This window comes from Oculina patagonica, chromosome 4 (assembly GCF_052425735.1).
Source record: "Oculina patagonica isolate OP01 chromosome 4, crgOcupat, whole genome shotgun sequence".
Classification (NCBI taxonomy): domain Eukaryota; kingdom Metazoa; phylum Cnidaria; class Anthozoa; order Scleractinia; family Oculinidae; genus Oculina; species Oculina patagonica.
In genome coordinates, this window is record NC_135761.1 from 53,648,387 (window position 1) to 53,675,249 (window position 26,863).

The 26,863-nt window shown below is 32.5% G+C and overlaps 2 protein-coding genes across 3 annotated transcripts in view; both read left to right on the plus strand.

The window, feature by feature from the left end:
* Positions 1-26,863, plus strand: part of LOC144650686 (uncharacterized) — a 192,779-nt gene that overhangs the window by 10,515 nt on the left and 155,401 nt on the right. The gene's annotated exons all lie outside the window — the stretch shown is intronic.
* The window catches only part of LOC144650685 (uncharacterized), a 33,118-nt gene that overhangs the window by 1,463 nt on the left and 4,792 nt on the right, over positions 1-26,863 (plus strand). Inside the window, exons 2-3 of the mRNA XM_078510413.1 lie at positions 5,683-5,871; positions 6,220-6,466. Of these exons, the coding sequence (XP_078366539.1) occupies positions 5,683-5,871; positions 6,220-6,466 (436 nt within the window). The remainder of the gene's footprint in view (positions 1-5,682; positions 5,872-6,219; positions 6,467-26,863) is intronic.

A 26,863-nucleotide genomic window follows, 5' to 3' on the forward strand; every position in this document is an offset into this window, starting at 1 on the left:
TAAGTTTTTTTTTTGCCTACCAAGCACAAATTATTGTGATAAAGAACCGTTGTTTTAGTTAATTTGGTGTCAGTTTTGGTTAGTTGCCTTGTTCAACCCTCGCGTGATCTTCGCTCGCTCACTCGCGCGTGACTAGTTCGCCCATTCAACTGTGAAAATTTGCTGATTAGTTTAACAAACACAACAAGAAGCTTGAGAAGCTTGAGAAGCTTAAAATCGGGCGCTTAATAATTAGCTATCTGTTTTGACTTGAAAGGCAGGGTACAGTACAGTAAACTTCACTGGAAAAACAGTCACTTAAACCTATTCAGGCCGGGGGGGGGGGGGGGCTTTTGAGGCCCGCGCTGACTTTGGACGCTTATAACTTTTTCAAGATTCAACCAAACGCTGCCAAACTTTGCGCGTTTATCTAAAATTTATCTCGCAATAATTCGGTAGGATTAGTTATTGTGCCAGTAACATTGCACTATTACTTAATGACATAATGGTCTCAATTTATAAAAATATATTTCGCACAATACAAATAAACGATTGAACTAGACGTCTAGAAAATATAAATTTGAAAAACTTAGCAAAGTGCAGCCTTTTCGCAATACTTAATAAAGGCGGGGTTTTTACCTGAAGACCAATTTTTCCAACGCTTTAGGTGGCTGACGCATTTCTGTATTTTTCAGTATTTTTTTGGTTAGGTATTTGTTTCATACCATTATTGTAATATCAACTGGTGAAGAATAGTAGTACTGACCCAAAGTAAGGGCTGGAAAACACTGAAAACCATTTCAGCCGCGTTTCAAGGAATCCAAAAAAGCTTTACTTATCCCATATATATTTGTTTTGCAGTATTTTGTTAATTTTTGGACGATTTTGGGGGATGTCTGGGAGGCGATAGTTTTTCTCAAAGGATTAGTAAAATTTAGACAAATAAGAAATATTGGAGATTTAATGTGATGTTAAAATTTGAATTTGAATTTAAAAATTGGTTGACGGACACCAAACAGTCTCCTGAAAACCCGGAGTGCTCTTGCGAGGGGGTCAACTGTTTGGAGGTGTTTCCATTCTTTTCTTCAATCCCTTCTTTAAATCTCTTAAAGTTCCATTCAAATTCAGGTAGAACCCCACCTTAAGTTTTGTTCTTGTGAGAAAACAAGAGAAGTCAAAGATTGCGCGATATAACCAAGCATGGATTTTAATTCTCCCTCCCTTTCCATCTCCTTAGCCTTTCACCCCCACCTGTCCCTCCCTTTCTACTCTCATTCAATTTAATGTTTGTTTACATTTCCTAACCAATTCAGTATTGTACTAATCTGTGCCAAGCAATCAGATAATAACAGAAATTTGCCTTAATTTTGATCTCCCATACCAAGACCTTAGAGTATAAACCGCTAATAAAACAAAACACACTTGATAATAATTCTCTGGGGTTATACACCTTGCAGTATTAACGTACTAACGAACTTGATAACAAACCCCATTTTTACTGATCAACATAGAAAATAAGTTCACAATGGTTTGTTCCCAAAACGTTTTTTACTGTACAGAGGGTCTGTATATTGACCTGTAACTTGTATACCGTATTGAAAAATTCAATACGAACCGACTTCTGCCCGCTACCATGATATCATATTGAAAAATTAGCTCGTTCGAAACCGTAGCAAAATCGTTAGAGACAGACAAGATACAGCCGTTTACTGGCAGTCTTTGAAAATCCTGAATTTCGTCAAAATGAGCCAAAATAAAGTTTTAAAATTTCCTTTATCAATATGGTTCTTATCTTTTTATTCAATTCTATGAACTGCTTTTATGCAGTACTGTCCACAAAGATTTCAATTTCCTCAAAGTTTCGGGACAAATGGATACAAAATATTTCGTGCAGAATGTAAGCGATTGTTTTCACGTCTATAAATACTTCAAGCAGTGAATGAAAAACCGTTTTGTTTTCATCGATGAGAACCACTTTCAAATAGTAAATGCATAAAAAATAACAATCAGATCAGAATACAATAATTATTAATGTAAGGTCTCGCTATTATGTCTCGGCAGAGATACTTCTTTTTTGTAAGTTCAAAGTTCAAATGTATGCAAATTTCGTGTGAAATGTAATTCGATTCCATTGTCTTGTTTACAAACTCTTTCTTAAGAAAGTTGAATTTTCGTTTTCCTGATCATGTTTGTCTGTGATTTTTACAAAACATGTGGTCTTTTTTTTCGGAACTTTAAGTTGTACAAAAATTCCTATTTTGAACACAGATGTCACTTCCGGAATTTCTCATCTAAAATTCAATTGGTATTTAATTATAATTATTCGAAGTTTTCATTTTCAAGTCATCTTTTCATTCGATAGCTTTACTGATCTCGTAAAAGATTCCATTCAAGTTCACACCAATACTGTACATTGCCAATATTTTGCTGACGTCTTGAGAAGTGTCTTACTAACGTCACTAGTCAAATCTAAAATATATCCAAACCAAGTCGTGCAAACATTCTACTCTTTGTGACAGGCGAATTTGACGCCCAACTGTGCGGAAATGAAAATCGACACACTTCCTGCTAAATGTATAAAAAATAGTTTTAAAGTGGAGTCCGCCTCAAAAAAATGTACCGCCAGATCACACTGCTATTTGTAGAAACCAGCAAAGCGTCTAGTTTCAAAGTTTCAAACAAAAACATTGCGTGACATGAATGACGTTACCCCTTTTATTTACAAAAATAGTTTCAACTTGTCAAAGCAACTACAGTTTCACAATGGTGATTATTAGTACTTTACCCCTTAAGCTTTTTTCTCTGTCCTCCCGCCGAAGCAAAGAAGAGAACCAGATTGCAGATTAGCCCAAAAGTCGACCCAGTGTTCCTACAACGATTTACTGTCAAAACTGAAATGAAACCGATTGGCCCAGGCTATCCCCGTCATTTTTAGCCGACAGGAGACTATCGTCTAGGACGCCCAAAGGGTAAACTATAAATCGGCCACGCCCGATTAATTAGCAATTGCGAATTTGAAATACGTTTCTGGATTTACAGAAGCCCCTAAAGCTTTGGCTACATGTGTTTTTTACAAATAAAAACAAAATGGAAAGGTAGCATAACTCAAAAAAATTCCGTTCTGAAGTATATTCTAGAACGATGTTTGTCTGGTATGTTAGTCACGTATGAAACGCGGAAATTTGTATCGGCCTATGAAAAATGTTCCCTGCTGCCTGTTTGACGTGAGAAAACAGTCGTTGTTGGAAGTTGTATTACAAGATGGAAAAATAAAAATAATAAAATAATAATAATAATAACTATTTCTGTGTCATAAATTGTAGCAATTGTCAATTAACTAAGGACATATCTAAAACAATAAACAAAAAAGGTATTATAAAAGAGACCAATTCCTTAAAATATACCAATTTTATTTCCCTCCCTTACTACCTAACAATTAAGCACCAGTTGAGCTTTTGTTTCTTGTTTATTTTTTCGTATCCGCCTGCTTGCTGTGGCACTCATTTTTTAATTCGTAAAATATTAAGTGGGCTGCAATGAGGGGCGACTGTTTTTACCAACTAGGTAAAGGTAAAGCCTGCTGTCGAGCCAAGTGGCTCATCAGGCCGGAGCTTATCCCAGTTTCTGCGGCTAGGAGTATTTCTACTCATCGCAGGGTTACCCCCAGCAGTTAATTCGCTGGTACCCATTTATACACCTGGGTGGAGAGAGGCACTTTAAGAGAAAAGTGTCTTGCCTAAGAACACCACGCAGTGCCCCGGCCAGGGCTCGAACCCACGCCGCTCGATCCGGAGTCCAGCACACTAACCATTAGGCCACCGCGCCTCCCATGTTTTTACCAACTAGATTATTTAAAAAAATGTCTGTGAAGTCAACGAGATTTGTGAGACAAACGTGAAGAACAAAAGAATTCAATAAACTTGACGTCATCGCCAACAGGGACATGCGCAGGGACATCGCCATCTGTCACTGCTGAACGCACTTGTGATGCAGTTCACATGTGATGCTTGGGTATACAGAAATCCAAGAGTGTTTGAACCGATAGATACGCGAGGGTTTCAATTAAAGGACAGCCTCGGCTGGTGTGTTAAATTAATGATAAAAAACGTTCTTCAAAAAAAATGACTTTTGGATTTGGCGGCCGCTATTTGACGCCAGAAGACGTCATCAGTTCCAAGATGGCGGCAACAACAAAAGTACATAGAAGTTCATTTTCGTATGTGAGCGAAGTTTTTTCAGTAACGTTTGCTGTGCTGCTAAGATTTACGACCGAATTTCATGCTTAAATAGAAGGTTAAAATAGCGTCGAGTTTCTTCAATCATAGCCGCATTATATCTGCATATCCTCTAGTAATTGAATTTGAAAAAAATGTAAAATAAAGGCTGCGTTAATCGACGTTTATTATATGGCTAGTGCTTGTAGCCGATATAACGCGCGTTCTGTTTGGCTAAGTGCAGGGGCATTATTCTCCCGTAATGCCCACGGGCCAATTACGGATTATTAGAAACAAAACAAAATGTATTTCAAAAACCACATTGGTTTTTTTCCTTAAAATTGCTGCCGCTTAAGACGACGATTGACGATGAACACTCTGGGAGTGAATTGTATTACCCTAACGAGCTTGAATTTTAGGAAAACAGTGAAGGTACAGCGTTAAATTACGAACGAGTTGGTGCCGGATAGAGCGAAGAAAAAGGCCAAGAAGAAACTGAAACTTTCATCAAAGAGCAAAAAAGTTAAAACAAAACCAAGAAAATTGCCAGTGACATGAAAACATTTCAACGTTATTTGTCGTAAATAAATAGGGGGAGTGTAGAAATTTTGGACTTACCAGCTGGCGATCACTTTATGGCCAAGTTTTTCAACCGAGATGTCCGCAAAATCATCCGTGGCAAAATTAATGGCGCTGTCGGGTTAACGGTCCTGACAGCGAAGCATTCAGTGGTTACTTTCTGATAGCAAATCTTTGTATTCAACATTCTTCTAGATAAGGAATTTGAGATGTCTCGTAAAGTTCTCCGAGTTTAAGCGGTAGCATCAACAAATTCCCTTGCTGTAACACAAGCAAGTTTACTACAGCTTCCCCAACTTCCAGGGGCATCAGATCTAAACAGTTGAACAGCCGAGCGGGTTTTGCTGAAGCAAACATCAGCAGCATTCAGAGCATTTCCGGTTGCCAGTTAAGATCATACAAGAATCGTACAAAAGTCGTAGATTTGTTATCGAAAGTTACAACGAAGACTGAAATATTCTTCCGTTTGAAGCACTTCTCTGTCTGCATTGACGTTTGTTTGGCCGTTGTTTCTTGAAAATGTCGACGAAATTTACCTTGCCAAACTGTAACACAACTATAAATAACTTGTTTGATTGACTTTTTACGACTGTATAGTAATCATTCGTCTCGTAACTAAATATATTTTTTGACGGAGTACACGTTAGTTCACTTGACTTGTGCGGTTTTAAATGAATGAACAGACAAGCGCGCGCAACACCGGATGTGAAGTGATCATTTCCGCTTGAATTCGTTAGTTTTAAAGCTATATAATAAACAACTTATTAACCTCGAACGTTCGGTCTTGATGGGAAAATCTCAAACTGAGGTTTGAGATTTTCCCGTAAAGACCTCACTCTCGGTTAATAAGTAGTTAATCTTTCACTGTTTGAAGCTGCTTAACACGCTCTTAGTAACTTTTATTTTTTAGCCAAATGCCGATCCTGAAACTCTTAAGAAAGCACAAGACCTGCTGAGAAAAATCTCGGTGATCACCCTCAACTATAGTGATCGTAATGATGGCTTCTGTATCGCTCTTGGAAACGCCGGCCTCGTTCCGCTGTACATTGGATTGATCAATAAAATGAAAGATTGCACAGCTGATCACAAGCAGTACGTGGTATGTGTGCAGCAAATATGGTGAAATATATAATATGTATGAAGTGCATAATTTATTATGGTCCTATGTTGTAAATTCAATACAATATCACAACCCAACTTCAATCGGATACATATTCACTTGTTACTAGACGCATAATATATTAGACTATACTTATTCATAATTCTCTTGCGTAAGTGTTAGAGTTCATATTTTCGTATAGTTATAGTTTGTGTCATTTTAGAGTAAAAGTTCCTATTGCTCTAGGGTTATATAACCTTCCTTTTGTTGAGGTCGTCAGTAAAAAATGTAATGACTTTATTAATTAATAGATAAGGTTTTTTTGAGCGGTTTTACTTGTCTTTATAGGATTCAAAGACTCAAGTCTTAACTCAAAAGACTATAAGAGGAAGGATCTTGTCAAGGTTTATCAGTACAATGTACAACCTTTCAAGACCAGTACAGTGTAGAAAGCATTTCCACGCTTGCAAAACAACAATGCAAGTGTTGGTTCCACTCGCTAAAGACAAAGTTGCTTACTTTTCTTCCGACGCATTGCTCACTCTTGCTTACATAGTGGACGAGGAGAACAACAAGGTCATCATGGCTAATGCAGGTAGCTATAGGCTCTGAGATGCATAGATTGTCTTTTAATGTAGTTCGTTACTTTCTGGCAGTGACCATCATCAGAAAATAGTATTTATTATCAGCATTTCCAATTAAGAAATAGAAAACATGTTCCGTGTTTCTATCGAGTTTTAGTATAAATCTACTAGCGTTCTATCACGAATGCTGTTCTCTGATTGGCTACGCTACTCACTATCTATTCTGTTGTAGAAGGTGAGTAGCGAAACAGCGTGAGTAGTAATGTACTACACTCTGAGGCAAAAAAATTTTTGCCTTAGAGATTTAGTACATAACTACTATCAGCACTGGATTCCAAAAACTGAAGCCAAATCTGAAACCAAAACTGAAGCCAAATCTGAAACCAAAACTGAAGCCAAATCTGAAAAACTAAATCTGAAAAACTAAATCTGAAGCCAAAGTGAAAAACCTAAACTGAAATCAAATCTCAGAATCAACCCTAGGTCAACCCAAGGTCAAAAAATGGAAACCAAACCTTGAAGCCAAATCTATAAACTAAACCTTGATTAAATGATAAAAATAATCTTTGATTATTTTTGACAATATTTAAAAAAAACTTCTTATACTCTTTTTCAAAATTTTAGATACAGTGCGTTTAAACAAGCCTTGATATCATAACTGAAATATCAATCTGGAAAACCAAGCGAAGCCGAGTTTTATGATGTTTTTGAAATTTATTTCAAAATCTCTTATACTCTTTTTCAAAATTTTATATACAGTGCTTTTAAACTGAACGTCTTATATTATATTTTCAATATAATATTTTTGTATTTTTATTAGATTTTTGAACATGTTTTTATGTAGGATCATATTTGATATAATACCGAGATCAGTACAAATGTTAGCTAATCTATCTGATTGTTCCTTTTCACTTAATTGTAAGAAATGTATATTGTCCTTAATGCAATGTTTTTCTATAATATTCATCATATCAACAAATTTTTTTTTGATGTAATTTGATGTCATTATAATATTTATTATACATTATTTTTTATATCATTTATAAAGTGCATTTAATCTGATTTTTTGTTGTAAATGATGCTGTTATTAATATGCTTTTGTGTTAAAAGATGTCTCCATTTACCGGCTAGTTTATAGTTATAATTATTACAAATGACACAAAACCATTCCTTTTTAGAAGCATATACTCTTTTCGATCTTCTTTTTGCATCCATTTTGTCCTTTTCAGTAAAATATCTCCGGACTTCAACCATTTATATATATATATACTTTAGAAATTTTTATATGGTTTTATGCGTTTTTTACTAAAAGTTATATCAGTAATATTCATACTAATTTAAAATATAATTTAAAATCATTAAGGAAAAAACGCATAAAACCATATAAAAATAAAATCTCTTTGTAATATATATATATATATGAATGATAAAAGATTTATAATCGGTTTAACCTCGGATAAAAATGATAGATCGAATGATATTAAAATAATTGCTAAAATCTTAGAAGATGAATTTAATTTCAAGCACATGGTATTTAATCAGCCAAAGAGTGTAGTTATTATGGATGGTGGTGCTAACCCATGGGCTGATTATATTGAAGCATATTTTGATAATTATAAAGATACTAATTACGTAATATCAAATTTGTTTAATTTAGATATTGTCGAAATGCTTTTTGATAACGGCTGTAGTATTATAAATATTGATACCTTTTTTTATAATGAAGACCAATTGGATGAAAAATTAGTTGTTGATAAATTCAATGTTTTTTTAAAATGAATGTATGTCCTAAAATATTTTTTGTAATCAAATACTGATTTATAAAAATATTATACTTAATATTTTTATTTGCATGTGTAATACTTGATAATTGATTTTAAGGCACTCTTAACATATACTCCATAAATAAAATTAAAAATTGTTTATATATCTTTTAAATCCTTGAATGGAATCCAACTGTTAAAGTCATTACTGTATCCCTTCCATTTGACAAGAGCCTGTTTCTTTTTGTAGTCTCTACGGATCACTTTATCAATTCTGAATACATCCTGTTTTGCTTTTAATAATTCAGGTTCATAAAAGCTACCTTGTATTTCTTCATCTCTGAGATCTTTCAATTTGTATGTAATGGGATTAGTGTATTGGATCTTATCAACGATGAATATCTCTTCTGACCAATTAGGAGTATAGCCTTTGTCGAACACCTTTCGTTTATATTTAGATATTCGGACCTTATCACCAACCTTAAATTTGGGTTTTGCTGATAATGGCTCCATATCACCGTATAGGTTAAGATATACAATTCCTTGATTCTTTTCCTTTGAAGCTTCTGTTGGTGCCATCTTTATTGAACTGTGTTTTGTATTATTGTATTCTTTTACCAGTATGGGTAGCATTTCAAGATACTGTGTGTTACCTTGAATAGTAAACTGTTTGTACATTTTATTTTTCAAAGTTCTATTAAATCTCTCAATAACAACAGCTTTACCTTCATTAAAAGTGGAATACATCTTGATATCATTCTGCTTTAGCCATTCCTTGAATGTTTTGTTATAAAATTCAGATCCCTTATCAACCCAGAGATATTCAGGTTTACGCTTGTCATTAATGATAATATTGTTGAAAGCGCTAGTTATTGATGCACCTTTCTTATCTTTCAATTGTATAGCCCAAGCGTATTTACTGAATACGTCAATTATAGTCAATAGATATTTATAACCTTTATTCCATTTTGAAAGTTTATCCATAAAAACTAAATCAGCAGACCATATGTCGTCAATTCCATTTGATATTACTCTTCTAGTTTTAAATTTTCGTCTGATTGGTTTATGTAACTCATCGGCTAATTGTTGAGACCAATCATTTTTACTCAACGCCGTTTTCCGTTTTTTGGCTTTTTTAACACCCATACCTATTTTAGCCTTGGTTGCAATGGTATTACGAGCAATAGCATGACCCCATTGTCTGTCCTTCCATGGGATAGCATCAAGGGCTTTTACCATCTTTTTATCAGCTTCGTTTTTACATTTAACCTGATCTTTTGATGGTTTGTTAGCACATACAGAATAATCTACATCATGTTGCATGCTAACAGCGTCTGTTTTGCCAGTTGGTTGCTCATATATTTTTAGTATTTTACCTGTTTTTGGATCCCATTTTACCTGTTTTTCAAGAGGATTACCCGGACCGGTATATTTATGGCCTGGTATAACAAACCCCTTTTTGGGTGCTACTTTCAGAATAGCTTTATGAATATCGATACCTTCACCTTTGATGAATTTACTCTTTTTGTTTTTACAGATTGAGCATATTGATTTTTCAATATTTTTTCCGTTTTTTGATTTTGTCTTCTTTTTATTTATTGAATTTGTTTTTTTCTTACATGAAACGCAGTATGATTCACACATTATATATATGTTAGATATTAATCACAGTATTTATTCCTCCATTTTCCTGCTTTTTTATCCCAAACGGTTCCAGAGCATGACGGATCTTGATGCTCACTTGGAGATGTCCAGAATTTCTTTGAGAATAATCCGTTTTTCGTGTTGAAGGCACCTTTTGCGATATTACCCGACCAATACTTTTTAAATAAATCCTTATCACCACCAGTAATACCTATTATGAAGCTTGCAACGTCTTGAGCTTGTTGAAATCCTGGAATCTTTTCGCCGACCTTTTTGTTAATCGTTTCACCAACTCCTCGCCCCTTTTTCTCACTCACAAAACGAGTTTTAGTAATACCACAAGAAACGCATTTCGATTTGAGCATTAAACGATTGTTTTTTGTTCTCACATATTTTTCAGAACCAGGAACTGAATTAGTTTGTATTTTTTCACGTACGCAAAACGATTTTACCATTTTATATATAATATGATTACATATTTTTGAAATAATTGCTTATAAAACGTTCATTGTACATCGTATCAGACATTGATAATGGCATTAATATATCGTGATACTTTTTATCGTACACCAATGCTTGATACAGGAAATAAATACAATAATAGCCACAAAGAACCGAATCAATATGTTGATATTGTGTGTTATTATACAAAACTTGTTTTATTCCATCAGTCTCTGCTCTCATTTTAAATTCATTGGGGTAAGGCATCCCAAAACTATCAAAATACCACAATGTTTCTTTCTTATGAGCAGGCACGCAACAAGTCCAATGAGTACCGACACCTTTATATCTGTCTAAATTGATTATACACGGGCTATGTGTTTTAGGCATGTGTTGGTCTCTGCTGTATATCCCTGTGATATTAATTCCCAAATACTTACACCATCTCAGGAGATCAATATTACTCAGAGGCTTTTTGACAAATGTAGGCTTTCTTACTTTCTTTTCGGTTTTAAGATTTTTTTTTTTGGAAGCACTAATCCACCTGTTCTAAGAAATTTATCATATTCACCCCATGATCCTATTACTGGAGGAGATCTGTAAGATAATACATCTTTCTTACTTGGTAGTTTAATTTTACCACCGTTTTTTGATCTTTGTTTTCTAATGTTTGGTGATGGATAATAAGGGTATTCTATTTGCATTCCTGTACCTCCTTGATTATCAGGAGTGACTTGAATTCCTTTTCCAATCACCTTTCGCATTTTACTTATTTGTGTTTTAGATAAAATCAATGTAATCCCTTTACCCTTACTTTTTAGTTTATTATACCGTGTTATTTGTCTTTCTGTAAGGTATAACTCAGTATTACCCTTCTTTTTGATCTGATGCTTATCAATCAATAAACTCACTTCACTTGAATTTTTGATTGCTCTGGCTAGCTTTTTCATTTGGCCTTCTGTTAAAGGAATATATGTTGAAATATATTTTGTGCTCATAGTCTTGCTCTATATATAATAGTGTTAGATTAAATATTACATAAAAATAAGTTCATTCCCAATTTTGTCAATTACAATTTTTTCTTCATAAAGAACTACAGCGTATATCATGTAATCGTCAGTAGCTTGTACATTCAATCTGTAATGAAACAATAACTGTTTTGGATCATCGGTAACCGATTCCTTATGATTTCTTAAATCGAAATAGATAACAGGAAATAATTCAGAATAATTTTGTAAATTTAACTGAGTTCCTGTATTGTAGTCGTTGGTTCTAAATGCATATTCTTGAATGTCATTATATAATCTTGGTTTAAAATCACAATCATACTCTAGTTCTGGAGTAAAATATGAATTCCCAAGTTGCAATCGACAGGTAGATAGTGTACATGCATTATCACCCGCATTTATTTTAAAAGTATCAAAAATAAAGGGATTTTCTAATTCATTATTTGACTTGTTTCTTTGTAGATATACAAAAACATGTTTTGCATTTTTAATAGCTGGTGTAATTTGATATATTCCGGAAATAGCATTTGTTGGCGATGAATGTTTAATAAATTCTCTTAAATATGTCCATTTTGTTGCTGTTAAAAAACTACTATTCACTAATTTTTGTCCTGCTGATGTAAAGTTCAAACGTGGTAACCATAACTGAAAATCTAGAACAACATACCGTGTTTCATCCCCATCAACTCTATAAATAAATTCTCTATCATCATTTAGTGTTATGTTTAGTTCGATTTGCATAGGTGGTATCATTTTATCGCGGAGTTCTTGAAATATTGAAAACCTATTTAACGGAATAATTGCGTATACGTCTTTTGATTGTGAACACAATTCAGCTCTTTTAATTGCTCCTACTTTTGGGGCTGTTCTTAAATCGCCAGCTAATACAGCTCTATCGTCGAGATACCAATTGAAATTGGTAGCTACTGTACGGCTATAGTCATCAGAAAATTCAAGCAATCCTTTTATGAAACAGATTTTATGCAAGTCATTACCATCGTAAGGTTTTTTACCTCCTGAAGTTATCATAATGTGATTTATAATACTGGTACTATCATTTATCGTTGACGTTAGCGCAGGTGTTTCTAGAGCATTGACCGCAATGTTCGATCCATCAGCCTTTTTCTCAAGTTTATATTTCACGATAAAATACCCATTATACCAATCAAACCAACTAGACCTATCAGTCATATTGAATATATACCCTGTTTTTTCCTGATATAGCCCATTTGCAGGTCGAATAATAGGTGTTTGCAGATTGAATCGGAGATAATCAACTTTTTCAACATTTTCTATGCTTCTGAAACTCATTTATATTATTAGATTATATAATTTACTTCAATTGTGCTAATCGTTTTAAAATAAGATCCCCAGCTTTTTCACTTCTATTTAACACGGTTTTTAAACTTTTCTTTTGTGCTTTGATTATTGGTGATTTATTGATATCTTTTATCATTTTTTTAGCATATTGTCCGATATTTGATAAATCATTAGTTATTAAACCTGATCCTTTATGGCGATATTGATATAAACCTTTTTTAGGGTTATAAAATTTTGACCATTCGTATACTCGATTCATTTTATATTATTAGTTTAGATTAATTCACCTCTTTGATAACGATATGAAACGCCGTATCGATTTCATTTAAATCAATGGGACGATTATACGAATCGGTTATATATATTCGAATTGAATCAATGCTATTTTTATTAATTGGAGAAAATTTCAATCTTCTCGGTTCAAGAGTGAAAGGAAATGACCTACGAATTCCTTGTGCTATAATACTAAAACAAAATAAAACGTCTCTTGATTCATCTGTCAAGGATCTTTTAGTCAAATCGCAATGAATACATATCATATCAACGCTCCTTGTTAAATCAGGTATTTTGTCACTTATATTACTACCTGAAGTTAAAATTTTCTTATCAAAACCCAGTATCATATTAAAGTCTGATACAGATAGATCTAATTCATAATTTGGCTGTATGGTTATTATTGTTCTAAATAATGATAAATCAAACGTAACTAAAAATGGATAATCATCGCCATCTTTACCAGTTGTATTTTTTAAAAAAGTATCAATATCACTATATGAATACATGCCATTAGGAAATTCAACATTTTTAAAACTTGTATCACTACCTGTTGTTTTTCGATATCTAATCTTATTATTGGTGAATGAAGCCGAAATATTATACCAGCTATACGTCATACTGATTATTTCGTCTAGTGCCATCTCATAATTTTTATTTGGATCAAGGAATAAAGGCTGGTCAAGATAAATTGTAAAATCATGTGCTTTCTGATTATAATTATTGGCTTGTCTTTTAGCCCTAAATGAACTAAGTATCAAATGTTTCTCCATTATATATATTTAAATTAGATAAAATAATTGTTATAAATTTTTTCATATAGACGCTTTGTAATTCTTTTCACTCTTAACAGTTCGTCCAATATTGTAACACCTTGATTTCTTACTTCATTACTTGAATTTCCAGCGTTAATGCTTCCGCAAATTACATCCAGTTTTTCAATAAGTTTTTCAGGGTCTCTGTAATAAATAGCCTTATAATTATGGGCTAGACCGCCACCTTCCCATTCATCGTCTTCTCTATCAGAATCAGGCGCTGTGTCCCTTCTCATAGCATCTATCTTATCAAATAATGATTCCTCTATAGTTGGTTTTTTTTTATATTTAGTTTTTTTGGGGGTCTTTTTCAATTTTTTTGATTTTTCCTGTAAATCCGAAGCTGTGAAAGGAACCCGTTTGTACTCCATACGTTGTATTTTATGCTTAGTTAATAACAACTGGTTTTCAATTCTATCAATTTGGTTTGTAAAATCTTCATCTATTTCCAACAGGTCATTATATGATTTTCCTTTGTATTTACCAGATTTGATCATATTTTTACCACTTTTCTTCAGTTTGCCTAATAAAACACTAACCTGACGCCTTTCTTCGGCGAGAGATTCCCTTTGACGATCTAACTCCTTTTGATCAGCACTTGTATCCCATTTTTTTCTCTTCTGTTCTATTGAGGGTGGTGGATCAAAATCGGGCATTTCATCTTCATCTTCTGTTTGAGCTTCATCAATTGGTATCGGTGGTGGATAATTGGGCATTTCATCTTCATCTTCTGTTTGAGTTTCATCAATTGGTATCGGTGGTGGATAATTGGGCATTTCATCTTCATCTTCTGTTTGAGTTTCATCAATTGGATATTCTGGAAGAGGGTCACGCTCTTTTACCCCTTTATTATTATTCAACTTTTTAGTTGCTTCAATTTGAGTGTCGAGACGAGATGTCACAGGTTTAAACATTTTTGCGAATTTGATTTGGCCTAATTCATCTACCAATTTTGAAGACATTATTTGATTATTAATATTTTTGATTTGATTTTCAACTTCTTCTTTTTGTTCAGCAATTTTTTGCCAAGCTAATAGACTCATTTATATATATATTAGTGTAGATTATTATCAGTCTTCCAGAAGTCTTTCATCAGTCTTTCATCAGTCTTCCAGAAGTCTTTCATCAGTCTTTCATTAGTCTTCCAGAAGTCTTTCATCAGTCTTTCGTCAGTCTTCCAGAAGTCTTTCATATTATATAATTAAATAATATAAATGAAGATACCAAATTATGACTGTAAAGACGAAATGGTCTCAAACTTTAGGCAACTATACGATTTTATGCCAAATCAATGTTTTCGGATGCTGGTTTGCGGACCAAGTGGCTCGGGAAAGACTAATACCCTCATGCATATGATATATAATCTATTGTATTATGATAAAGTTTATCTATATGCTAAAAACTTAGACCAGTCCAAATACCAGAATCTTATGGATATGTTCAAGCCAATAAGTAATGAAGCTGGTTATGATGTTATTGAAGCCAGTAATGACCAAATAATTCCTGTTTCTGATCTAAACGATGATAATCAAAAACTCGCGATATTCGACGATTTTGTTTGTGAAAAAAATCAAAAGCCTCTGATTGATTATTTCATAAGAGGAAGACACAAAAATTGCTCCGTCGTATATATATCCCAAAGCTACTTTAAAACACCAAAAGACATAAGATTAAACTGTTCGCATTTCTGTATTTACGAATTCCCAAGTGCTAATGAGAGGGCTCTGATATGCCGTGAGAATAGTATTCCAAAAGAGCTATACGAGAAAGCAACTAAAGACCCATTCAGCTTTTTATATATTGATAAACCACGTAAATTCATAACAAAAAATTTCGATGAGAAGATTTAATCTAACATATTAACAGAAAATGGGTTACATTAATGACGAAAATGATTTTATGCATACCAAATATTCTCAAAGTGCAAAACCTGCAATTGGTTTTAAACAACTGGGAGCTGATTTCGATATGGATAACAAAAAGATATTCAGGTTAAATACACAAGCTGATGTAGCTATCGATGCTGATCTCAATACATATGCTCTTGATCTTTCGTCTGGAGTTAATAAGGGGTACGTTAAACGTCAATGTCTTACTAAAGACGCTCAGGGCAATGACTTTGATTTGGGCCAGTGTAATATATTTAATAGTGAGCCCTTTTATCCCGGTTTGTACAACGATACATCTTTGCCAAATGTGGAATACGTGAGGTTGGAAGACAACAAAGTCAAAGCAGAACTCAACAACAAACTCGCTGATAAAGCTGATCTAAGTACCAACGACGAACAAACATTTAACAGCATAATAAATGTTCCGAATTTCAATCAAGGATACAGCAATATGTCTAACGTGATGAATAAGGAATATATTGACTCCAGAGACGCACTTAAAACAGACAAATCGTACTCAGACAATACATATTTAAAAAAAATCACTGGTACAGCTATGGCTAAAAGCATTCAAAACAAAATCGATAAAACGCTAGCGGATAGTACATATTTAACGAAGCCAGTTGGAAGTGCCCTGGCTCAAAGCCTTCAGACCAAGATTGATATTAACGGTAGTAAATCTATGCAAGCTGATCTCAATATGGATGACCATAATATCACCAATCTAAAAGAACCGATAAATGATACAGACGGTGCAAATAAAAAATTTGTCGTCGATCTTGTTAATCAAGATAAAATAAAACAATCTGTCATAAGAAAAAATGTTTTTTCTTTCACACTAAACCGATCATTATGGAAAACAGAATTCAAAACAAGAAATCTTTCATTGATTGAAAAGGATTTCAAAATACATCATATCAATCTGCATCTTGTTAGTTTCGAAATAAATAGAGAAGTCAAACCTGGAACCAATGGATTGATATATTGGTATCGTGGAAGAGTAAGTATCGATTGTGGGGCTCTTAATCATGGTGAATATACTATTGTTTGTGAGCTGTTTCCACATTGGAATATTAACACTGAATTATTCATTCAGTCAACATCAATCAATGTAGGTAATAAAACAGACAAAAATTTTTCTGAATATAATAAATATTTGATTCATATACATAAAAACAGTGATCATGGAGTTCTCTATATTGACATTGATTTCGATAAAAAACATGATGTACCAACAGATTTCAACAATGAATGGGTTCCTTGTTATTTGATATTTTATGGAGTGATAGGTTATGTTGAAAATGTTGATAGTAGTGTTTATGACAGTTTCATGTATTTCCAAAATGATAATATTTACTTTGAAAAAATTGTCAATATGAACGACAAACAGATCATTAATGTTGAAGCAGGCACTACTGACAAATCTGTGGTTAATTTGTTACAATTAAAAAATAAAATAAAATTATTACAGCCCAAGAGCTTTTATAATGAAATATTTGAGTATTATTTCGATTTATTAGATCCATCAAATTTCATAATGTCAGATAGCAATGGTGCTGTAGTGGCTGGCTTAGGTAGTAATCTCGTTTTTCAAACTACTAAATTGTTAACAGAATTTGAACCAAATATGGGGTTTATAGGTGTTTTCGTAATTAATTTAAATGAAAATGTCACTGAATCCGATAACTGGAGCATATATATGACATTTAAATATGACTATAAGCACGGGGATAATAAACGAATTAAAATAGAATTAGGCAACGAGGGTAGCTTTCATTTCCCATGGATAAAAGTAGAAAATAATAAGTTAGCACTTGAATATGATTTAGATTCATATACAGAGCAAATCAGAGATGTTTATATAACTAAATTTTTAAACCTCTGGTATACTAAAATAGGGAATCAATTTAGAATCGCTGTTTGCAATAATGCTATGAGTATTGATAGAACATTTTCAGGTTTTAGTATCGATTCATCTAGCCTCCAAATTTCCTCAGATTACTATATTCAAAAAATCGGTTTTACTAAAACTGCATATCCGATAAATGGTAAAGAGTATCACAAAGTCCAATTTTTAGATAAAACAGGGGGTGTATTCTTCGAATAAATTATCTAACTCACTATTTTATGAAAATCAATTAATTGTATAAACAATATATATATATGAAAGCTGTAGATTTAATACATGAGATACTAAAAAGTATTGAACGATTGATCCAAAATATCAGGAAATTATATAACAGAATAAAAAATAGAAAATCGAATGAACGAAACATTGTATAATCATATAACATATAAGAAGATATATGATGAATTTTAATCACATATCCAACAAATTATCAGAAGATAGAGTGAAGGAATTGAAGGACCTGTATAATAATTACCACCGATTACAGACATGTTATAAATGGAAGTATAAGAAATTGAAACGTGTTTATCTGTCTCTACAGATGTCCTCCATTGGCTTGACTGTCATAGGTACTGTTGTTGGTAGTATCACTCTTAATCCTATTGTTATAGGTTGTTTAACAGGATCGGGTGTTTTGATTCATGGTTATATAACAAAGAGTAACATATCTGACAAAGTGAATAAATGCAAATTTGCATACACAAGTTATGAGAAAGTTTGTATACAGATAAAATGCTTCTTGAGAGGCTTACCATCAGACGAAAATGCTTTTCTGACCGATCTAAAAGTGCTTGACGACATAGTAATTGATCAATGCCCCACTGTAGATGAATATGTTAAAAAATATTATAAAAAATTCACTTCAGAATAATCTTCATAATCTCATCAAATTTCAACAATAAAATCTCACCCCAATACCGATCATTAAACGCTAGTGTTTTTTTTGATTCAGTAACACAGATGAAATTGTATGGTATACCGAGCATTTTAAACAGCTGTCTTATAATATATTTCGTTGAGATCATCCTCTTTCTTCTTTTATTTATAGATGGAAGAATAGTATCGATCTCATGAAACACTTTGTAAATCTTATCACGATGATTATGAGACAATTGAACTCCATTTTTAATACATAAATTGTTTAACACGTTTTCAATATGATATTTCCGGTTATAGATACTTTTATGACATATCTTGCGTATGTTCTCGTAAAAATCGAAATACTCATTGTAATAAATAGAACCATGAACCAAACCGCAATTAATACAAACATTTATACCGTTTTGATTTGACATATCCTGCTTACTACAGCATGGCTCAGCATCCTTGTTACCTTCTATCAATAGTTGATCGCAGAAAGGGCATATAGATTCTTTTAAAATTTTTAATTCATCGTGGATTTCAGAATTACAAAGCATTATATATATATAACACACATAACTTCACGGCACAGCTGTTTTTGGCAGTAAATTTTATAATAAACTTTTTGAGTAAAAAAATCGTTTCCATTTTGGTTTCCATTTTGGTTTCCATTTTGGTTTCCATTTTGGTTTTGTTTCCATTTTGGTTTCCATTTTGGTTTCCATTTTGGTTCCATTTTGGTTTCCATTTTGGTTTCCATTTTGGTTCCATTTTGGTTTCCATTTTGGTTCCATTTTGGTTTCCATTTTGGTTCCATTTTGGTTCCATTTTGGTTCCATTTTGGTTTGTTGGGCAGTAAATTTCAGAATAAACTTTTTACTTGTTGAAATATGATTGGTCAATAGAAATCATACGACTGCATGATGACCTTGGAAAGTAATGATGACTCATTTTCATGGGAAATCCCCTATAGTTCTTACATCTTCACAAAAATATTTCACAAAAATATTTCACAAAATGAATAAAGTTTCACAAAAAATTTTCACAATTGTGAATCAAAATATGTAGCTTTTGATTGGTTAAAAAAATCATATGAAGAAGCATTTTAAATATTAATCATTTCAAAACCGTTGGGGTTCCAGCCCTGATTTGCATATGTCAACTTAAGCCAAAACCAAAAAACGAACCAACTTTTCTGATTCCAGCATCTATCCATAGACTGAATAAATATGTATTTATATCACAAACATTGCTTCTGAGAAGACATATGTTGATCCTTACGAGGCCTTCCACGTCGTCGTTTCTGGTCTTCAGGTATACACTCTAAACGTGCATGATTTTTGTCTTCATTTGATATTTCAGATCTGCTATTTAGGTTCGAAGATAGCATTTTAATAATACAAATATTAGCTTCAAGAATGCTCTGAATACACCACATTTTATTTATGAAGACTATATCATTCGAGCTTTCATCAGCTTCTGGCAGGTGTTTGATATTTAATGTAATATCACTCATTCTATATATATTAATAAAGAAAATAATTATATGTTTATATCTATCACTCAAACGCACTATAAAAAACATATAAAGAATTGTATATATAGTATATAATAAATGGGAAGGAACAAAATTTATACAACCGAAAAAGACCGATTAGAAGCTATTACTAGATCAAAAACGAAATACATGCTTAATAAGCCTTGGTATTGTGATATTTGTGAATATCACACTTGCCTTGCAGGAAAATGGAGTCATATGAGAACTAAAAAACACATTAAAAATGCTGTCATTAAAGGCATTCAAGAAGATGATCGGTTTAATATTATACCTGATGAATAACATATAAAGAAAAATTATATAATTATATATTGTATAGCACAGCATATATAAATTGCTGTTTTCTGTTACCTTTGGTGACCAAAAATATATTATTTCTGGTTATCTTTAAACGCACCAAAAATCTCAAAAATAATTTTTACTATAAAGGACTTAAAGGTTTGATGATTTTATATAGTACACAAAAATGACACAAAAAAATATCTCAACTAATAGTAAAATGAACGAATCTGATCTCAACAAGCTATCTAAAACCGACCTTATAAAACTCATTTTATCACTAAAAGCCAACCAGCCTAGGAAATACGAATCAAGGCAACCAATCCCAACTCCTCGTACTCGTAAGAGTGTTAAACAGATGATTGATGATTACGAAGACAATATAATATTACCACCTCTTGAATTTAGAGACGATTACAAGCCTGTGCCATTGCCAAGAAGTAAAAAGCCTGTTCCATTGCCTAGAACTAAGGTCTCAAATGAATTTAATTTCGATGACAGCATTTTTGATTCAACATCCAATGACCAACCTCTATTCAAAATAACTGAAATCGGAAATACGGTAAATAAAAAGTACAATGCTTACACAAATGAATTTAAAATAATTGTACGCAAAAATTTCATAGGTAATAAAAATGACGTTTTCAGTGTCTTTGAAAAAATGGTTGAAATGACAATAAAGAAAAGACAGTTAAAACCAAATGATAGGTTCAGATTGGTAATTTCAAATAATGAATTAACACATCCGATTTCAACAAAATTGTTAAAAGTTTCTGATTTTAAGTTAAATCAACTTTTAGATGTAATCAATACGTTGGAGTATAAAGAAATAAATTTAGAAAATTGCAAAATAATTATTCAATCTGTTAAAATACCTTCAGGTAAAGGTCGACTATATTTATCAAAACAAACAGTAAATAGGAAACAATGCATTATCACAATAAAAAACACCGACTCAATATGCCTGGCTAGGGCAATAGTAACAGGTTATGCTAATTTACATCCTGAGAATTACACTACAACTCAGTTGAAAGATGGATTCAATAAAAGTAGGAAACTACAACAAATTCAAGCCAAAGAACTTCATAATAATGCTAATGTTGAAATTAATGATTATGGAAATTCTTTAGAAGATGTAAATAGCTTTGCATCACATTTAGATATTGAGATTAACATTATCGATTCTGAGCAGTTCAATGAAATCATATATACATCCAATAATGGTAAAACGGATAAAATTTATTTATACAAAACACGGAATCATTTTGATGTCATAAAATCAATGACAGCCTTTTTAGATGTAGCATATTACTGCCATTCTTGCAAAAAAGCTTACACGAGACGTGATAAACACAAATGCCCCCAAAAATGTCTATCTTGTTTCAAATATTTTTCAGATGGAAATAAATGTAATGGTAAAGACGTTACATGTAATCAATGCAATCGTGTTTTTCATGGTGACAGCTGTTTCAAAAACCATACAAGAAATCGATCTAAAAAAGATGGTGATGAATCAGTATGTAGCAGTGTAGCAAAATGTTCAAAATGCAATCAAATAATACTAAAACCTTATATTAAAATACATAAATGTGGTTTCAAAATGTGTAATAATTGCAATAAATATTGTGAAAGCAAACATAAATGTTTCATGAAAAAAATCAAATGCAATGGAGGAAATTGTATAAAAGATAGCAAAAAACCTTGCAGATCAAATAAAAGCATTCCTAAAAAAGATTATTGCCACTCATGTAGAACATATAATGAAAATTATTTATTTTTTGATTTCGAATGTGTACAAAGTACTGGGTTACACGAAGTTAATTTAGCTATCTGTCATGATTTCGATGGTAATGAATTAATCTTCAATGACATCAGTAGTTTTTGTAATGGAATTCTTAATGAAAAATATAAAGGATATACACTTTTGGCACACAATTCCAAAGGATACGATAGTCATTTTATACTAAAATGGTGCATTGATAACGGTTTTAAACCATTTTGTATTTACAACGGTTCAAAAATTATGATGATGGAAATAGCACAGTTAAGGATTAAAATAATCGATAGTTTAAATTTTATTCAGCAACCATTATCATCGTTTCCTAAAACGTTTGGTTTAAACGAGTTGAAAAAAGGATATTTTCCACATTATTTCAACAAAAATTGTAATCAAAACTATATAGGAGAGATGCCTTCTAAAAAGCATTATGGGTATAATCAAATGAAAACCCATGATAGACAGAAATTTTTACAATGGTATGATCAACGTGTAAAGGAAAATTATGTTTTTGATTTCAAAAAAGAAATAATTGAATACTGTAGATCAGATGTTGATATATTAAGAAGATGTATGTTAAAATTCAGGCAAGATTTCATGAATCAAGAAAATATCGATCCACTAAAATACATTACAATAGCCGGTGTTTGTATGGCTATTTATAGAGGGAATTATATGCCTAAAAATACCATAGCTGTGGTTGATAATGTTGTTCAAACAGACAAAAATAGTAAAGTAAGTATTGCTTGGCTTGATTACATAAGTAAGAAAAATAATATTAAAATTCAACATGCCTTAGAAGGTGGTGAAAAAGTTATCAATAACAAATTAAAAGTAGATGGATTTTGTGAATCTACAAATACTGTTTATGAATTTCAAGGTTGTTTCTGGCATGGTTGTCCAGATTGTTACAAGCCTGATGTAATCAATAATAAAAATCAATGCGCTATGGTAACTTTGTATAATAAAACACAAGCAAAAAATAACAAAATAACAACTGCTGGTTACAATCTTATTGAGATTTGGGAATGCAAGTTAAAAAATGACAAAAGTTTTCAAAAATATTATAAAAATGATTGGAATAGAGAAGTCGTCGCTCCATTAAACCCAAGAGATGCATTCTTCGGAGGTAGAACTAATAGCACAAAGCTACTTTATAAATTCAAAGATGATGAATACGGAAAATACGTAGATTTTTGCTCCTTATATCCCACTGTCCAGTTCTATAAAAAATACCCCATTGGACACCCTATAAAAATTATATCACCAGAAAAATACGATAAAAAATGGTATGGACTAATAAAATGTAAAATTTTACCACCAAAAGGGTTATATCATCCTGTTTTACCAGTGAAAATCCAATGTGAAAAAGCTGAAAAGCTAATGTTCCCTCTGTGTATATCATGTGCAAAAACAAAGCAACAAGAAAGATGCCAACATAGTGAAAATGAACGAGCATTTATTGGTACATGGACAACAGATGAGGTCAATAAGGCCATTGAAAAAGGCTATAAAATTATAAAAATATATGAGGTTTGGCATTTTGAGAAGTCATCTGATGATCTATTCAAAGGATATATAAAAAAATTCATGAAGCTAAAACTTGAATCAACAAAATACAATTTTAAAAATGACAAAGAAGAAATGATATTCAGAAATAAAGTCAAAACGAATTTAGACATTGAATTAGGTAAATTAAATGAAAATTCAGGTTTACGAGCTATTGCAAAAATGTGTTTAAACTCACTTTGGGGTAAATTTGGACAGAGAACCAACATGAATCAATGTAAATATGTAACTGATATAAATGAATTTTATCAAGTAGTTCTCGACGATACCATTGATAATTTAAACATGAATTTCATAAATGAAGAAATGGTACAATTGAGTTACACTTATAAGGATCAGTTTGTTGATAATTCCTATAATACAAATATATATGTAGCATGCTTTACAACTAGCAGTGCGAGGCTGATGCTTTATGAAAAATTAGACTATTTAAATGAGCAAGTATTATATTTTGATACCGATAGCATTGTGTATATTGAAACCCAGAATAGTAAGGTGATAGAAACAGGTGATATGTTAGGTGATTTAACAGATGAATTAGGGGGTGAAGCTATAAATAATACATTCGTTTCTGGAGGTCCAAAGAATTACAGTTTCACATATGGAAATAATAAACAGAAATGTGTTATTAAAGGTTTCAGGTTAAACCATGAAAATTCCCAGATACTGAATCACGCAAATATGATTAAAATTGTAAAGAACGAAATCAAAGAACTCACATTAGTAAATGAAAATAAAATTACCAGACAGAATAAACAAATTGTAAACAAATATGAAGAAAAGGTATACACCTTTGGATATGACAAGCGCGCAATAAAATACATATCAGATACCAATATAGAAACATATCCATATGGATATTAAAAGATAAAATTTTTATATGGCATATTTAACGCACATAATAAAGGATATAAATAATATGTGATACAGTAATATATAATGGATAATAGAGCTGAGTTTAACAAGATGTTAAATGTCTTATTTAAGCATTTGAAACCAAACGCAAGTGATATAGAAGAATTAAAAAGTATAATCAAAATTTGTAAAGAATTAGGCTTTTCCAGAGACGAAACTTGTGCTATGTTTCGTTATAAAAGCATGAGTGATAACTTGTTAAACATTCAGCGTTATCACATGGAAAAGGTAATATATAAGAATTTTTATAAAGATCGTAAAAGAGATGATCAAACGCACTAGATACAAATTTTTTTACAAAAAGAGTATAAGAAGTTTTTTTTTATTTTGAACCTAGGGTTGAGTTAGGGATGGTTTTAAGGCTTGGTTTTACAGGCTTGGTTTTCTAGGGTTTGAATTTCAGTTTTTTGATTCTAATATTTGATTCCAATATTTGAATCCATTTTTGTCCCATATTTTGTATCCAGCACTGGAAGTAGTGATGTACTACATCTCTAAGGCAAATTTGCCTCAGAGTGTAGTACATTACTACTAGCGTGCGGTTGTCAACAGAATGGTCGCCGCTTTTTCGCTTTTAAATTGACCGTAAAGAAGGACTTGGATTATTTTATACTATTCCAGGCGATGTTGGAGAAGATAAAGACTGTACCGAAATATGTAATGAAGATTTTACACGGTAAGAAAAGCAATTAATATTCATTTACGCTTTTAAAAGCGGGCGAATCTATAATTTTATAACATTCAGATATGCGTTTCACCGAGACATTTTGTGGAAATAAAGTTTAAAATGTCTTTGCAAACTAACACAGTTTCATCGTCCCATCGAAGAGCAGTAAAAGAAAGGCTAAACAGATTCGACCTGCAAGTTTTTTTATGCATTAATAAGACTTAAATAAAACAACAAAATTGAAAGCGAATTCAAGGTTGCGGGCGACTCGTTCAACTTTTCATAAATTTCTTATCGTTCACGTTTCCTACATTTAAAACAACTTGACTTCCAAAGGGCCTTTTGTAAGTCAGTCTATCTTTAAATTGTCATTTTACAATGAAAATCCGGCTTTTAGTTCAATTTCTAGCAAACGACGGTTTAAATAAATCGCGAATGAAATGCAAAGGTGCACACAGAAGCTAAACAGTGCAATGTGGTTTCTTCCTTGCGAACAACTCGCTTAACTTTTTTTTAATCTTTTACGTTTTCGAATTTTAAAAAAAACTTGACTTCCAAGGGCCCTTGTACGTCAGTACATCTTTCAATCGTCATTTTACAATAAAAAACTTGGCTTTTCCTTCAGTTTCGGGCATATAACGGTTTCAATAAATCGTGAATGAAATGCAAACGCGCGCACAGAAGCCAAAAAATGTGGTGTCGTTGTCAATTATCCGCGTGTTGTGTGACTTATTTACATCATTATTCAATAAAAACGAGAGCCTGTCTTGTTGTTAAGTTTTGAACGTCTAGTAGATTTATACTAAAACAATTAGATTATTCGCTCTCGATTTCTATGTGTGATAGTTGATTCGGGCTTCGCCCTCATCAACTATCACACGATAGAAATCTCGAGCTCATAATCTAATTGTTAAATAGAAACACGAGTGGAAGTTTGGGAGAACGAGAAAAGGCTGTCGGAACACGAGCCGATAGGCGAGTGTTTCCACAGCTTTTTCGAGTTCTCCCAAACTTTCATGACTGTTTCTAAAACTCGATAGAAACACGGAAAACATGTTTTCAATTTCTTTTAGAAAATGGCACAAAGAAAATAACGCACAACGAAGTAAAATTGTGCGCTATTTTTAACATCAAAACGTTAATTCTTTTTACCTCACGGTTTTACGTCATAAACATGATCAACCAATCGTAAGGTAGTCGATCAGCAGAAAGAAATCAACTGTTCGACATTCCTGCTTCAAGGCCAAAATTCGCCGTTTTTGTGCCAAACAAAAAAGAAAACAGGCCTCAAAGTTAACTAAATTATGAGCAACAACTTAGCCGATGGTAAAACTGGAGTCAAACACTAGAAGGAGTCAAGAATTGTAGTTTTATTTCACTTAACCGCATGGTTTGACGACCGAAGCTGTCGATCGAGCGACTCGAAACTTGGAGGTGTAAGTGCATTTTCTGTTAAAAGAAGTTTGATTCGGTATTCTGGGCGAATATCTTGTCCTGTTGAGGAGCATATGGATAGTTCTGAAGTGCTGCAGAAGCCTAGAAGGGAGTGAAGTCGTGGCAATTCATATACTTCTTCGAAAGATTAGCCCCTTCGATAATTCTTTCGCAGACGATTTTTGAATGCGTAGCGGGCTTTGCAAACATCTAACTCGCTTGTTTCCAAGTGTGCAAATGTTTTTTTTTTTGTCTTAACCTGGTCTTTGTCAGCTGTGACATTAATA